The sequence below is a fragment of the Gymnogyps californianus genome, chromosome 1 (genome assembly GCF_018139145.2).
Source record: "Gymnogyps californianus isolate 813 chromosome 1, ASM1813914v2, whole genome shotgun sequence".
Taxonomy (NCBI): domain Eukaryota; kingdom Metazoa; phylum Chordata; class Aves; order Accipitriformes; family Cathartidae; genus Gymnogyps; species Gymnogyps californianus.
This window is the reverse complement of record NC_059471.1, coordinates 114,848,494-114,864,159: the sequence shown is the minus strand read 5'-3', so window position 1 is coordinate 114,864,159 and position 15,666 is coordinate 114,848,494. Positions and strand designations below refer to the sequence as shown.

At 46.1% G+C, this 15,666-nt stretch overlaps 1 protein-coding gene across 2 annotated transcripts in view; it reads right to left on the bottom strand.

Annotated features, from left to right (window-relative positions):
• CADM2 (cell adhesion molecule 2) overlaps window positions 1–14,156 on the bottom strand; it is a 688,787-nt gene extending 674,631 nt beyond the window's left edge. For both annotated transcript variants that reach the window (XM_050891086.1, XM_050891096.1), the window contains exon 1: window positions 13,752–14,156. In XM_050891086.1, the coding sequence (XP_050747043.1) occupies window positions 13,752–13,812 (61 nt within the window). In that variant the 5' untranslated portion in view covers window positions 13,813–14,156. The remainder of the gene's footprint in view (window positions 1–13,751) is intronic.
• Window positions 14,157–15,666: the final 1,510 nt, after the last annotated feature.

Sequence of the window (15,666 nt, the reverse complement as noted above, 5' to 3'; positions counted from 1 at the left end):
TTCGAACTCCCCCATTTGTGACTAATAACAGCTACAGCTTATTTTTTGAATAAGTAATTACCTACTTAGAGCAAATATATACATAAGTTTGACCTAGCTAGAGCACATTTTCATCACTTTTTCAGTACAGAAGTACATTTTCCCCTTATTTCTTTATCTTCCATCTTTCTTTCAACATTCCTATTTAAGCAGTGGTCAGAGGCATTCTCTACCAAAGTGCTACATACTGAAGTTGGATTCTAATTAGACATTTATTATTCTGCTGCAACATTGAACACTGACATAACAAATCTATCTAGATCCCAGGCAGTTCATTATAGTCTAGCTTCACTATTTCCTATTACAGCATTAATGGCACTGAGACAAGACAGTGATTAAAACTTTATATTTTTTGTAAATGGAATAAAATTTAATAAATTGGTTTTCTTGCTTAATTAATTGTGGTTTATATACTGCTACTACACAGTTATAACAAATTTCTTCCAGCTATTATTGATGGTCTCATTGTGCTGTTAGCAAATTAGTCTCAAAATGTTTAAGAAACTAACAATGGAAAAGGATTCAAAGGTTCACGCATCTAATCATGCTATACTGATCTGACCAAATAATCCTGAATATAAAGCCAAGTAAAGAGTAAAAAAAATTATTAGAATTCACTCTGAAGTCATTCAAACTGAAAAGAAAAGAAAAGTATATCACCATGCTGAATAAAACTAATCCATTTGTTGGATGCAAAAGTTCTTCTACATAAAATAGAAAGCGCTGTATTGTGCAGTTATCAGCTCTCAAAGTAGCATTCTTAGTGAAATCAGAAGCAATAACTTCTTCAAACATTTAAGAGAGCTAAATTCATTCTTGAAAAGTAGTAGCCTGGTATTCTCAGTCCATACTTAAGAATTCAGCTAAGCTACAAAGATGAAAGAACAGCACCACCTAGTTCTCTATTTAAAAGTTTTCAAATATTATCATCCATTGATTTATTTTTGTAATCTATATTCACATATGCATGTGTATTCTGCAATGAAATCTGTCACATTTACATAGGAAACAATACTAACAAGTCTGTCAGGAGTTATTAAAGCATCTGATGTAGATACTTTACAAGTGTATTCTGTGGGGAAAAAAAAAAAAGCTTGCATATGCGAGACTGCTAGAGACTTGTAATAATACAAATATTGTTCTGAAGCACCATAAACACTGAATGGATTGCTCATCCGTCCCTAATATTTCTTGTGGGACCATTTCTCTAATTTAACCAAAACATTGTATTTGTATTGGATTCCGCCATACAGTAGTCTGACACTTTATAGTATGTGTATGTGTTCCAGATACAAAAAATATATTCATGATATAGACACCACAAGAGCCTCAGTAACATGTTTAAAAAACTAATTATAGCTCATGCAAGTTTTTCATATTTACTTTTCTACTCTGCAAACAGTAGAAACCTTTCAGAAATGAGGTAGATATTTTAGTTGTTAGTTGGACTGAAAGCTTTCACATCAAGAATTTCCCTGCTAGAGAATGAGAGATGTGTATTTGAACAATCCAGAAGTTCACCATGACACAACAGCAGCACCTAAGCAGCTACCTATTCCTACCCTGCAGACATCTTAATCAAGTTTTACTAGCGTATCTGCCTGTGTTTCAATTTGATAAGCACATAACTACATGTTTTCTAGACATGCTAGATTTTCTAAGATCTCACTCACATCAACATGACATAATATCAGTGGAACTTTATTTCTGAAGACATCTTCTGTTTTGACATTGATATTCAACAGCCAACTCTGATTTCTTATACTAATATACATTGCACTAGATATTTTCTGTAAGGCTCTTAATTGAAATAAACCACAAGTGACACTGATACTATAACTATTCTGGATAGTACTGCATTTTACATTGCGATGGCATATCTTGTAACACTGTAGAGAAAATGGGAGTTAACTGCACATACAAAGTGTTTTAGCTGCATTTCATGATTTGCATGTTCAAATCAAATAATTGTTTTATCTAACTTAGAACAAGAAAAATGAAATGCAGCTACATTGAAATGATCTAATGTAGCACATTTGCATCAATCTGCTGAAGTTCATCTAAATTCCTGTTTTTCATATGGTAGCTTTTAAAGTATTTTCAGCTCTCAAATTTGACCCTTTCTGCCAAGGCCTGTAAGAAGTCTTCCATGCTGTATTGATGCAAAAAAATCAGGCTCTTAATGGACGAAAGAGACTAGAGTCTTATGACTACCTCACTAAAAAGCTTCTGTTACAGGTGCCCCTGGCTGGAGTCAGGCCCCAGTGCCAGGGACTGACTCCCACCGGCTCCCCTCCTCACTTCTGTTAGTGCACATTTGAGGAAGGTAGAGAGAAGCAGGGGGAAGAAAAGAAAACAGTAATAACTTAAAAAAAAAAAAAAATCTAAGCCTCCTATCACATCCCTCCCAGGTATTTTCTCCTCCAAGGTAGAGAGAAGGATGTCCTCTCATAGCTTCCACAGAATGTACTTGCCCTAAAACCTTCACTTGTTGCATTTCATTTCCTGGGGAAAGGAAGAAGTGGAGAGTCATAGCAGGAGAAAGATGAAAAGGTATGCTGTATCCTGCAAGTCTGAAGTCATATAGTGTTTTGTTCCAGCCTAATCATCATATATGACTTGGTCATATATGTCTTGGTCTTTCACAGCAAAGGCTTTTGTGGGAACTCTGGAGGGGACGTTTTATTCCTAGAGAAAGTAAGCAGCCCAATTCCCTTTCCCCCTCTACCTACCCACCTACCATCCATGAAGGCCACTTAGGAGTTGGCATGCCATAGCTCACTTGTTGCAGAGTTGACACATTAATGTAAACAGATTATATAGGATCCAAATTTGAGGCCTTTATCCTCACAATCTTAAGAAGGGAAATCCCTTCATGCACACAGAGTAGGGCTATTGCTGTTTCCCCACTTCAAGTCTTGCAGCAGCAAACAGAAGAAACAAAGTTTGGTTTTCTTGACAGGTATCCTAGGCACAAAAGGCCTGCAGGAAGATTACTCTGCATTTATCTGTGACTAGCTAGTCACCTATTTTGAAATTTCTTTCTGAAGATATTTCCCTTCTGGAAGAAGTTCAAATGACAAGAGTTTTAAATGACCAATTAAAAGAAAAAAAAAAAACTATTATATTAACAATTCATTAAACAGCAAATTTTCGTTTGTTCACTTTAAATGATATGGACTATTGGATTCTGTTTTCCTGTTGGGATTTACAGTGTATTTCAGTTTGCAATAGGCATAATCCAATGAACATTATATGCATCTGCACTTCCAAATCCTGCAATACAGATGTCACTGTAAATGAATACCCCTTATAGAACATGTTCAACTGCCTTCTTTATCCAGATTTCCTGTTACTCCATTTTGCATCACTTTAGGAAAAAAATGTGGTTTTGTAGAACAGAAGTATCACTTGCTTTTCTAACAGACAAAAGCAAACCTGTACAAAATCTGATATAATTCTTTTTCTCAAAATCCAAAGATAGTTTGGGAAGTTCTGCAATCACGTTATATTAAATGACACCCCCCCCAAGTATTGCTTACACAAAATATAGAAAAGCCTAGTCACTTAAAACGATCTTACATTCCAAGCTATTTTGAAATTACATTAATCTTGTGTGTTAAACATATGTGAACATTCCATAAATAAGTCTATAAGCCATTGAGGTTTTTATCCACCATAAATAAAAAACAAATGGCCCATATATTTCTATTGATTACGTGCCTTCCCCACCACCTCCAAAATTCACCACTCAGAACACAGCAAAGCAATAATGATTTATAATTTGCAAAACAAAGATGACTTGGGAAGAAGAAAACATTTTAAGTTTAGTCTGATCCAATTTAAAACTCAAACTTATTTTGTGGGGAAAACACTGAAATTATGTGAACTCTGAACCATTCTTTAAGGAGTGAATGAGACTTATTCACTCTAAGAACGGTATACATTTTGCATTTTACATACCAAAAAGATTAACCAGCAATTTGCAACCCACAAACTTTACATTTAGTGAGGAGAAATATGCCAAATACTTGACAAAAAAATTCCAAATAAGGTAAGGAGAATGTTCTGAAGAAGCTAGGCAAATAGTCAAGGTGCTAGCCCATAGTTAACTTACTTACACACTAGTTGTGTTCAAATATACATCATCTTGATTATGTTTATATAAGCAGCAGTCAAGATATATCCTAAGACTGTAACATGTTAGATTCAGGACTCCAGCCTTTAGAGAAAGCACAGCCTATAAAGCTAATTCACTGCTAATTTGTTCTTATACCTCTTTTAATATGTAATGTCCTAGTAATTGTCAGACTTGATATTTAAGTTCTGAAAAGCTCCTGCATGTTACCTGCTGCTAATTTTGCTGCAATTGGTTTTAATTTAAAATTGAAGGGATTCCCTTTTGACTGTACAGATATCATTTTTCATTAACCAAAATGATTATTAAACAAGATGGTACTTAGAGCTTCCTCCATATTAGTCCAAATCTCACCGATTTTTCATAGTATTACAAGGCCACACTATACAAGCCTGGAGACATCAATAACATTATTAGAAATCTGCAAGTGACATGGAAAAGTTAAAAAATGGTAAAGTTAAGAAGAAACTGCAATGCCATGCTTACTCTAATGGACAAGATATTTCACATGTCACTTACTTAAACTCATGAAAAATTGCAATGTTAGTTTAAGGTTTCCTCCAAACATACATAAAAGAAGTTCCCTCATTTTCACTACTATTATTTTAGACGTTAACAAAAGAACTCATGTAAAGGAAATACTACAGTATATTCCAGTATATTATAACATTTTATGACCTGCACAGATTTGACATACTCTGTTAATCCTTGATTAGTAATTAGTTTAGTGAGCAATATGTCTAGTCACTGCATTTATTCTCCAATTTGCAAACAGCTGCAGTTCGACATTTTTGTATATGTGAAGATACAAAAAATTTCTTTCGGTTGATGACCTGGTGTGTGAACAAGTGTTTTCAGGTATCAAAGTTTTACTTTTTATGTATAAACAGTGCAAACCAATGGAGACTTCTTCACTGTTCTTCAATTTATGTCCATCAATGTATCACAATGAAGCACCAACCAGTATGTCAAGATTTAAACTTCACATATAAAAAACATGTTAACACTCAGGGAAGAAGAAAAAAAAGCCTTTGAAAGGGATAAATATAAAATGAGCTTGACACTGGAACTCTGTATTGGGTTTGCGTGGCAAGGTTTTGGTAGTGAGGGGGCTACAGGGGTGGCTTCTGTGAGAAGCTGCTAGAAGCTTCCCCTGTGTCCAACAAAGTTGATGCCAGCTGGCTCCAAGACGGACCCGCCGCTGGCCAAGGCCGAGCTCATCAGCAACGGTGGTAGCGCCTCTGGGATAGCGTATTTAAGAAAGGGAAAAAGTTACTGCACAACAGCAACTGCAGCCGGAGAGAGGAGTGAGAAGATGTGAGAGAAACAACTCTGCAGACACCAAGGTCAGTGAAGAAGGAGGGGGAGGAGGTGCTCCAGGCGCCCGAGCAGAGATTCCCCTGCAGCCCATGATGAAGACCATGGTGAGGCAGGCTGTCCTCCTGCAGCCCATGGAGGTCCATGGTGGAGCAGATATCCACCTGCAGCCCATGGAGGACCCCATACTGGAGCAGGTGGATGCCCAAAGGAGGCTGTGACCCTGTGGGAAGCCCACACTGGAGCAGGCTCCTGGCAGGACCTGTGGACCCGTGGAGAGAGGAGCCCACGCCAGAGCAGGTTTGCTGGCAGGACTTGTGACCCTGTGGGGGACCCACGCTGGACCAGTCTGTTCCTGAAGGACTGCACCCCGTGGAAGGGACCCATGCTGGAGCAGTTAGTGAAGAACTGCAGCCCGTGGGAAGGACTCATGTTGGAGAAGTTCGTGAAGGACTGTCTCCCGTGGGAGGGACCCCACGCTGGAGCAGGGGAAGAGTGTGAGGAGTCCTCCCCCTGAGGAGGAAAGAGCAGCAGAAACAACATGTGATGAACTGACCCAAACCCCATTCCCCGTCCCTCTGCACTGCTGGTGGGGAGGAGGTAGAGAACTCAGTAGTAAAGTTAAGCCTGGGAAGAAGGGAGGGGTGGGGGGAAGGTGTTTTTAAGATTTGGTTTTATTTCTCATTATCCTACTCTGGTTTGACTGGTAATAAATTAAATTACTTTCCCCAAGTCAAGTCTGTTTTGCCCGTGGTGGTAATTGGTGAGTGATCTCCCTGTCCTTATCTTGACCCAGAAGCCTTTCGTTTTATTTTCTCTCCCCTGTCCAGCTGAGGAGGGGAGTGATAGAGCGGCTTTGGTGGGCACCTGGCGTCCAGCCAGGGTCAACCCACCACAAACATATTTTGTACAATCTTTTAATTAAAAAAAATTTGATTGCTTCTGCTTCAACTAGCACAGCTTTTCCCCTTGCTAGGGACTAACCAGAACAGCCTTCCTGCCTTGTAGCATAGCAGGAATAAAAGCAGGTCAAGTTACACTGTTAATCCAGCAGATGTAGGTCAGTTTGGGATAAATATCGGAACAAATGGAAAATACCAAAGTGCCTACTACAACTGCTGCTGTGAAGTAATTTGGCCTTATTCTCTTCAGAGCTGTCAGTCAGTCACAGTTGTGGAGTTCCCAGTGCTGAACTTTGAAAAGCCAGTCTTTTAAGACTTAGATGGGTCAGTACAGCTGTTCTGGCCTATTCAGCTTCTGCCAGAAGAAGTGGCAAAAATGCAATGCATTATGTATTGATGATATACAGAAAGGTTTAACTGCATTTTCATATGTGGTCACAAATTATTTTTGCATGTAATAGCATACTCAGGTTATTTTAGCTAAGATTTGGCAATTGAATTACCATGATTAGAATCATTGTTTGATTAATATTGTGATATATAATAAGTTTAAAATATAACCAGAATATAACCTCTAACATAAGAAAACAGTCTCTCTTGAACTATCCTTCCCATCCAACAAAGAAAAAGACAGGTAGTCAACAAACTGTTTACAGAAAGATGACAATAGAGGGAATATCAAAGCTATGCAGACAACCACTATACCGCATATACGATGATATGCGCTGTTTTACAAATAACCTAAACCTTGCCAACCCCATTCACAGAACAAAGAATAAGCTGGAGAGGAGTTCAGTAATATAACTCTATGTGAACAAAACTTACACAGAGAAACCTTCAGCTCTGGAAGAGCTTTAGGGATTCAAATTGAGAAACACAGACTATACACTAATTATTTTTATGAAACTGAAGAGCAGCTGGCTATGGACAGTTAATATTCTTTAACAGCTATGTAAGAAAAAAGGAGAAATATAAATTGAGTATTAAAAAATAGAAAAAAGTTAAATTTATGAATTTATAGTAACGTAAAACTATATTAAAAGTGATTTGCCACTACTTAAAACGTGAAAGCTATAAAAGCATTCACACTCTCCAAGAGCCATTTGATGAAACTAGAAAGCAGTAAATACAACTCAACTCATGGTTAGGAAGAAATGGTCTTTCCCTCAAAAATCCCAAACTTGTCAGACAACAGAAACACTCCTGGATAAGGCTTATAGATCCCAAGATCTCCGTTTTGCAAATAAAAGGATGGCAAAGGATGCAAGTATGATTTTATTTTTCACATTTCCAGACGTTAGGGAAAGGAGATAGGACGACAAGTAGGCAGACATTGTTAAAGGAAGAAACAGGGAGTCTTCCAGTCCATCTACAACAAAAATAACTACCTACATTCTTCACTAAATCCTTTTTGCCTGTTCCAAGTTCTCCATGTTACAAAGTCCTACTCGCAAAACGTTAGTATTAAAAGAGAGCACTGGAAGATGCAATACACAGCCTCCAGTGTTAGCACTCTGTTTTGTCATTGAAATAAGTGTTCTCTGCTTCTTTCTCTCCCCCCTTAAAATGCTACTATGATAGTGTCCTATGTATTGACATTTGAAGCACCCATCCTGAGCTTACTGTGCATTAACATAAGAGAAATCGTAAACATTTAGACTTTGTCTTTAGTTTTCGTTTATAAAATGAAGGGAAGATCTTGAAATAGGTTCATAGAAAAAACAAAACAAAGAAACAAACCCCCCACACACAAACAAAGACCCACAACATTAAGAACCCTTACAAAGACACCCACACTCATTTTTTAAAATACTCAAGTCTTTTCAAAATTTTTTCATTATGTAGAAAGATTAAGTTGTTCAAGGGCAGATTCCTGAGAGAAATCATGATTTTACAAGTTACTCCTTGCCACTGGAATTTGATATTTGCCTTTCTTTCTTTTAAACACACCTCAAAAACTCCTTGGGAAGAAGGGATATGCTCATTAAGATCATACTTAATATTGATGCAATCCCAGAGGAGACACGTACTAAACTATGTCTAATAGTTTTACCATTCTACATTTGTTTTGGAATGTGTATTTTAAAAAGCATGTCAGTGGCATTCTCTCTAAAGACCCTCCATTGTTTTGAGAGTGTCTAACAGAATAGCCTGCCATCAAATTTATGTTTTAAAACCAAATTGAAGTATACCTTCTTTCTCTTGGAGAAGGCATTAAGAGGACAATGACAACACCTTTTATTTCTACTTTTTAAATATTAGATGAAGGAATCATCGTTCCAACACAGTCAACCACGCTCTGGTTATACTGCTAGTCTCTTGGCAACTACCTGATGTTCATGTCCATGTCTTTACCATACATACAGTTCTTATCAGTTACTTAATCACCATTTGTGATGCATAAGTAAAAAAAAACCAAAAACAAAACAAAACACTCAAAATCCAATCTTGACTTTACATAGCAATATTAAAAGATTAATTATTTGGTGGAAAGAGTAAGGGTAATCACATTCAACACATTTTGTCAATAGTAGGATCAGGCCAGAGTGATGGGAAAGCTAATTATGAGAACTAATGCTTCTATATAAGAACTACGGCTTAAAGACATTTATAGTACATTCTAATGGAATTGCAACTGACAATTAAGTAGATTTAAAAACAGAGGAAGATTCACTGTTTTACATTTCTGAAATTAAAAAAAAATTAAAAGAGAACTAACAAGAAAGTAGACAGGAAAGATTTATTTGTTTCAATGGAGTTGCTTCTCTTGACCAACATTTCTGTGGAGTTACTTCTTCAGTGAGAAACTTCAAAACTGTTTACTGTTGAATTGATGATAGAAACTTGATAAATATTTTGAGTGTAAGAGTGATAAATATTATGAGAGTCAGTGATGCTTATCCATGTATTCCTCAGGGAAGTTTATCCATGTATTCCTCAGGGAAGTTGTGTGAGGTCATGAATGGGAATTTGGATTGTAGAACTTCATGTTCTACAACTGAACGTGAACTGCTGTATGATGACTATCAATAAAAATACATGAAGAAATCAAGCAAAAGAATTCATAAAATATGAACTAACCTGAAAACTAAGCAGCTAATAAGCCTACCAAGCCTTGGTTAGATTGACGGAAGTCATATCAAGACAGCCACCATCAAGTGATACATTTTATGTTTCAACTTGTGTGTAAAATATTCCAAATAAAGACTGTATCAAAACTACTGTCTTCTATTCTGTAATTGCCTATATCCTCACAGAACTTACAGAATTACAACAACATGCTTTTGACTTGCTGTACACTGTATTAGCGTAACAACACTTAGCTGTCAAGACAATCCCTACGCATACAGCATTGGGTTGCCAAGATTTTGCTAACAGAAATCCTACTGAAAATTCAAATCAGAATCTAGATACACAAGATATTGAGTAATGTATGACAACTTCATCTTAAATCAGCTTAGATGATCTGAGAAGTAGCCATTTGCATATTTGCTCTTTTTTTTTTTTAAATGCTGCTTGTAATAGATCTGGGCTTATGAAAAAAAAGAGTCTCACCCATAAGCAATTATCTGTCTTCACTGATTTGTTGCATCAGTGATCACAGTTTCAGACAAATTAAAGTGCCCCTACATTATTTTCATTAGCAGACAGGTTGCAAGCATCTGAAGTATCTGAAGAAACCATGTTGAGAAGATTTGCCTGGTGTTGGCAGAGAACTGAAAGTAGATCATTTGCTACCACATACAGCACTATCCAGTGTCTTCTCAGAAGCAGAGCACATTAAGGCATTAGATGCCATTTGCATTATCACACAGCAGGGGGCTACAGCAGCTACAATTCCAGGATAATCTTAACCTGTATACTATGAATCCAACAAAACTGTTTTTAATATTACAGTTTCTCATATGATAACTCTTTACAATAAAGAACTTACTTTTCAGGTTGCATAAAAACAGCTCAGATGATGTACTTGAGTTATTCTAAATATATGCTGTCCTCCAACTGTTAAATTTTGTCTAAGGAAGGCTAAATTCATGAAGCGGAAAAAACAATCAGAACGAAACAAAAATGTAAGGCTGACTGTAAACATACATAACAGTTTAACCCCTTGGGACATCATTTAAGTACTCCAGAATCATTACAGTGCACAAGCTAACAACAACAGCAGCCAGAGATCCTATTTTCACAGCAAACGCTGGAGAGGGCAGAGCAGACTAATACCATACCCGAAGAACTCAGCTGACAAACTGCTTCTCAGCTCAACATGTCATTACTCCCTCTTTCACCTCCATTGCTCCCCTTTCACAGCAAGCAGTTGACACTGGGCTCTTTTACTTCTTGTTTGCCTCCTTTCTGAAGGGACTGCTTGCTGTTAATCCTATTCCACGCGCCAAGCTGAGAAGCATTATTCTATGTCCTCTTCCCTCAGCTGATGCTTCATCAATACTCAGGACAGATTCCTTAAGCAAGTCTCTCCACAGACCATGCCAGAAAGGCACACTTCCATACAGGACACACATCAGACGGACTCTTTGTCACCTTGTCTTTAAAGTTAATTAGCTTTAGTTTCACTAACAGGAACCATCCGTAGTTACAATCCAGAAGTGCTTCGAATCCTCAGGACAAAGATCTTATTCACGTACAGAGCTGACGAAAAACCTGCGTATCCCAGGGCCCACAAACAGAAAATCGGAGGAGTCTAACAAATCCATTGAGCCACTTCACAACACATTTTGGGGAAGCAAAGCAAGCCAACAGGAAAAACTACTTTTAAATGCAGGTATAAAGCTGCCAACAAGAAATGTGTCTAATATGGTAACTGTGTCTGCTAGTTGTGCCAAAATAAATGGCAGAAACTGAGAAAAGAACATTTACGAAGTAGCACTATAAGGGGAACCAACAGAATTTGATATTTTGTTTAAGATACAGTCACTATTCAGGACAGTCTTCTCCTAGAAAATCCTTACTCATCTTCTTCTCCATTCTCCTTTACCTTAGGAGAAAAGGATAGTAGAAATTATTTCCTCTCACTCCTAATCTGAGGGTTACAGGTTCTTTACTTCTCCCTCCCCTTTTTTTTTTTAAATAGGGCCCAGCAAAAGTGCCTCCTGAAACAGCACTCTGCTGAAGTGCGGTATACAGAGTGCCTAAGTATTTTTGATTGAAATTTTAATCAGGAGCTGAAAAAATAATTGTGTGAGAAACTGAGAAGAGGGAGATGTTTTATACACACGGAGGGCAAGCTGGGTAACATGTTAAGCATCGCTTTTCCCCATCTGCAAGGACAGGCCCAATCTGGTTATTTTCACACAGTCACCGTCAGATTTGTATTACACCCCTTTTCTTGCAACATGCTTTTTACCTGATGCAGTTCACAGAGTTACATTTTGCCTGGCACACTCCCTAAACTGCTGTGAAAGACATCACTGTTTTTAATCACCGGTTTACTCTCAAAACTGCGATGCGCTGAATGCAGCTGATTGCATCTTAGGAAAGATCAAATCCTCCTCCTCCAGCAGCAGCCCCGATTTTATTGGTGACAGAAAGTCAGTCCAGACGCTTCCCCCCCGCCCCCTCCTTTGCAGGGCAATGAATTGACAATTCACAGGGAAATGTAAAAGGCAGAGAGGAGCCAACCCCCAGGTGCAGCCCGCCACACATGCCCCAATAAATAATCTTGTATAGCACCAACACAGCAGCTCCTTGTGCAGTGACGTACAGGGCAACTCATAAACATTGGTAAAGAATACAAATAATCCGCCCGATGAAACTGTCCTTTGCAGTTGCCAAGCGCACTCCCCTTCCCTTCCTTCTCGCCTCCACCACCGGTAACTTCCTCGGGAGGTGGAGCGGGGGGCACTCGGAGCTTTCTGGCCGATGGCGGGGGGGGGGGACGGGACGGGGACGGGGAATGAGGCTCGTGTGTTTCGGGCACCCGGGCGGCTGCCTCCGCTCCCGCTACGGGCCGCCAGCCGCTACTCCCTCCGGAGATCGCCCGACACATGACGCAGCCGAGGGAAACGCGAAATGTATCAAACTTGACGCGAAACGGCACGGCGGAGGCGAGAGGGGAAAAAAAAAGCAAAGAAAAGACAATAATCTTACAAGGTCACTTAGTTTAATCGCCTCTTCGCTGCTCCCTCCCAAACTGAAACACCCCGCAGGCCGAGCGAGGCAAGGGGAGAGAGAGACGCCCCGCCGTCCCCCGGGCCGCCCGCAGCCGCCCTGAGGGAGTGGGCGCCCGCCAGCGAGTTGCTGCGCGGTGGCTCCCCGACCCCCTTCACACCCGCCGGGCCGCGCTGCCGGGGCCGCCGCCGCCGCCTTCCCCGACCCTCGTGCCCGACCGTTACCTCCCCCCCGCCCCGCCCCGGCCCCAGAGAGCGGCAGGGGAAGGCGGGGAGGGCTGCGCCGCCATCCCGCCGCCGCGGAGGGGGCAAACTCCCGGCGGCAAGCGCAGCGCCGCGGGCTTGGCTGCCGGCTCGCCCGCCCCCGACGCGGGAGCGGTCTGGGGGAAGGTCTCCCGCAGGCAGACGCGGCGGTCAGCGGCACCCTAGCAGCGTGCCGCGGGTTGCCCCTCCGCGGCGGCCGCTACGTTTGAGTCGGACGGATAACGTTAACGAGGGGGAGCGGCGGCAGCGGCGGGGAGCGGGGAGAGAGGAATGCATCCAGTCTGGAAACTCGCTGCAGGATGAGCCGCCGGGAGCAGGATGGTGAAGGATCCGCTTCTGAACCCCCGGCTCATCCGACTGATGACCCTACGTATAGATTTCACACCCCACATACAGACAACGCATTGGCGGCGGCGGCGGCAGCGAGGCACGGACCCCTCCCCCGCCACCCCCCCCGCCTCCCCGCCGGGGAGGCACGGCTGGAGCCCGCACGTTTCCCCGGGATGTTGTTGCAGCGCACACGCCGCTGCTGCGGCTGCACTCGCACTTTCGGGGGCACGCTTGCGGCGGGCGAGCGGGGAGGTGACGGGGAGTTGAAGGGGTGGCTGCAGGGGCTGGCGAGCGACTGGCGGCGGCGGGGCGGCGAGCGGAGGGGAGGGGGGAGAAGCGCGGAGGCGAGCGAGGGCGGGAAGAGGCTGACGGGGAAGGGCAGGAAGGGTTAACAGCCGTGCGGCGCTTTAGCGCTGGATAGCGCTACCCGAGCGGGAGGCTGGGGGCGCCCGGGGAGGAGAAGGCGGCGGGGAGCGGGGGGGGCCGGCAGAGGGGCGAGGGGGGGAGCGGGTCAGGAGCGGGGCGGCGGGGGGGATGGGCGGGGGTGGGCAGGGGGCCCGGGATGCCCCGGGCCGCGGCGGTGCCCCCCCGGGGTCCCTCCCCGCGCGCGGGGCAGGGGTGGGGAGGAGGCGGTACCTTGTACGAGGATCCCGCAGAGGCTGTAGAAGCGCAGGAGTGCGCCGGGCTTCAGCCGCATCCTGGGGGCTCCCCTCGGGCTGGGTGGGCGCCAGGCACGCAGATCCGCAGCCTCCCGCCGCTCCGCTCTCCGGGCGCTTCCTTCCCCCCGCAGGAGCCGCCGCCGCCGCCGCCTCCGCCGCAGTGTCTCCTTCGCTGTATCCAGTGGGATGCGGAGGAGGAGGAGGAGGACCAGGGTCGCGGGGGTGGATTGGGGAGGGAGGAGGGGGACGAGGAGGGGGAGCGGCTCGCTCCGCTGGCTCCGGCGCTGCTGGGCAGGTTCGGGTTCCCCCCGCGGAGCGGTGCCGGGTGCCCCCGCTGGCTCCTCTTGCCCCTGCCGGCGTGTCCGTCCGTCCGTCCGCTCGCCTCGCCTCGCCTCTCCGCTCCTGTCCCGTCCCGTCCCGTCCCGTCCCGCTCGCGGGGGGGAGGGGGGGGCTGCGCTGGCGCCGCGGCGCGCGAGGAGGCTGCTCCGCTCCACTCCCAGCCGCTTCCCGGCTCGAGACACAAGGGCAATCTCCGCTTGCGAGGCTCCCCTGGCCTCGCCCCGCCCCCGCCGCCCGCCCCGCCCCTTTCTGCCGGAGCCACGCCCCTCATCCCCGCCCCCGGGGCCACACCCCGGCCCTCCCTGCGCCGTGGGCACGCCCCTGCCACCGCCTTGGCCACACCTCCACCGGTACGGCACGCCCCTTGGCCCCCGGACCGCCCTCTCAGGTGGGTGTGTGACTGGCACCGGCCGCTCTCCAATAGAAAGTCCCCGGGTTCGGCCGGACTGCCAATGAGGCGGTGACAGAGGAGGCGCGAGACGCCAGGTTACAAAACAAACGGGCGTTTCTCAGAGTCTTCAGCCGCGAGCGAGGTGCCAGACCCTACCTCCTGCGCCGCTGAGTGGCAGCCCGCTCGGGCCAATCGCGAGGAGACCCGGCTCCGCGGCGGCTCTCCAGCCAATGGGCGGTGAGCGGCGGGGGGGCGGGGGCGGGCGGCGGGGCGCTGTCCGGACCCGGTTCTGAAGTGGCGGCCGGCGGCGCACGCGGCGAGGCGCGGGGCTGGCCGGCAGCGGCCGCGGCCGCGGCAGCGGGCGCCTGAGGAGAGGAGGCGCCGCCCCGGGGCAGAGCGCGGCAGGCGGCGGGGCGGGGGCGGCGCTCCCGGCTGCCACACCGCCGGCGCGGGGCGGCCCGGAGCCCAGCTCGCCCGGGGGAGGAGCGGCAGGTGCCCTTCGCCGCGCGCCCCGGCCCTCAGCGCCCCGGGCGCCGGCTGCGGCGCGACTGTCGACGCCCGATAGCGCTGCGCGGGCGGGGCGGGTGAGCGCCGGGGGCGGCGAGGCGCCGGGCAGCCTCCCTGCGCGGCGAGGCGGGGCGCCCCGCGGACAGACGCCACCCGCGGCCGGATCGGCGGCGGGGCGGGCGGGAGGGGAGCGCGGGCGGGCAGGACGGGCGTTAGCCGCCGCCCGGCGCCCCCCCCGTCCTGGCGGCACGGGAAGGAGCGGGGCCCGGAGCCCGCAGGCGTGCGGGGCCGGGCGGTGGGGGCGAGGCGCGCCGGCGGCGGGGCCGTGGGATTGGGACACCGACGCGAATCCAGCGTCGCCGCCGGCTGCCCCGGAGGCACGAGTAACTTGCAGGTGTTGCGGGGGGGGGGGGAGCTCGGGCCGCCCCGCCAGGGCCGGCGCCCCGGCCGCCCCTCTCAGACTGCAGGCCGCCACCGGCCAGCTCCTCCGCATGGCCAGCAGGGAAAAACGGGGGGAAGTACCTGCGAGCTGCGGCCAGAGCCAGAGGCTGTGGGAAGGACCCAGCCGGTTTGCTTCGGTCCTTGCAAGGGAGGCGTAAAGCCCCGTCTCCTCCCTCTGCTTTTCCTCCCGTCTCCCTGAAAGCAGCAGATGAAA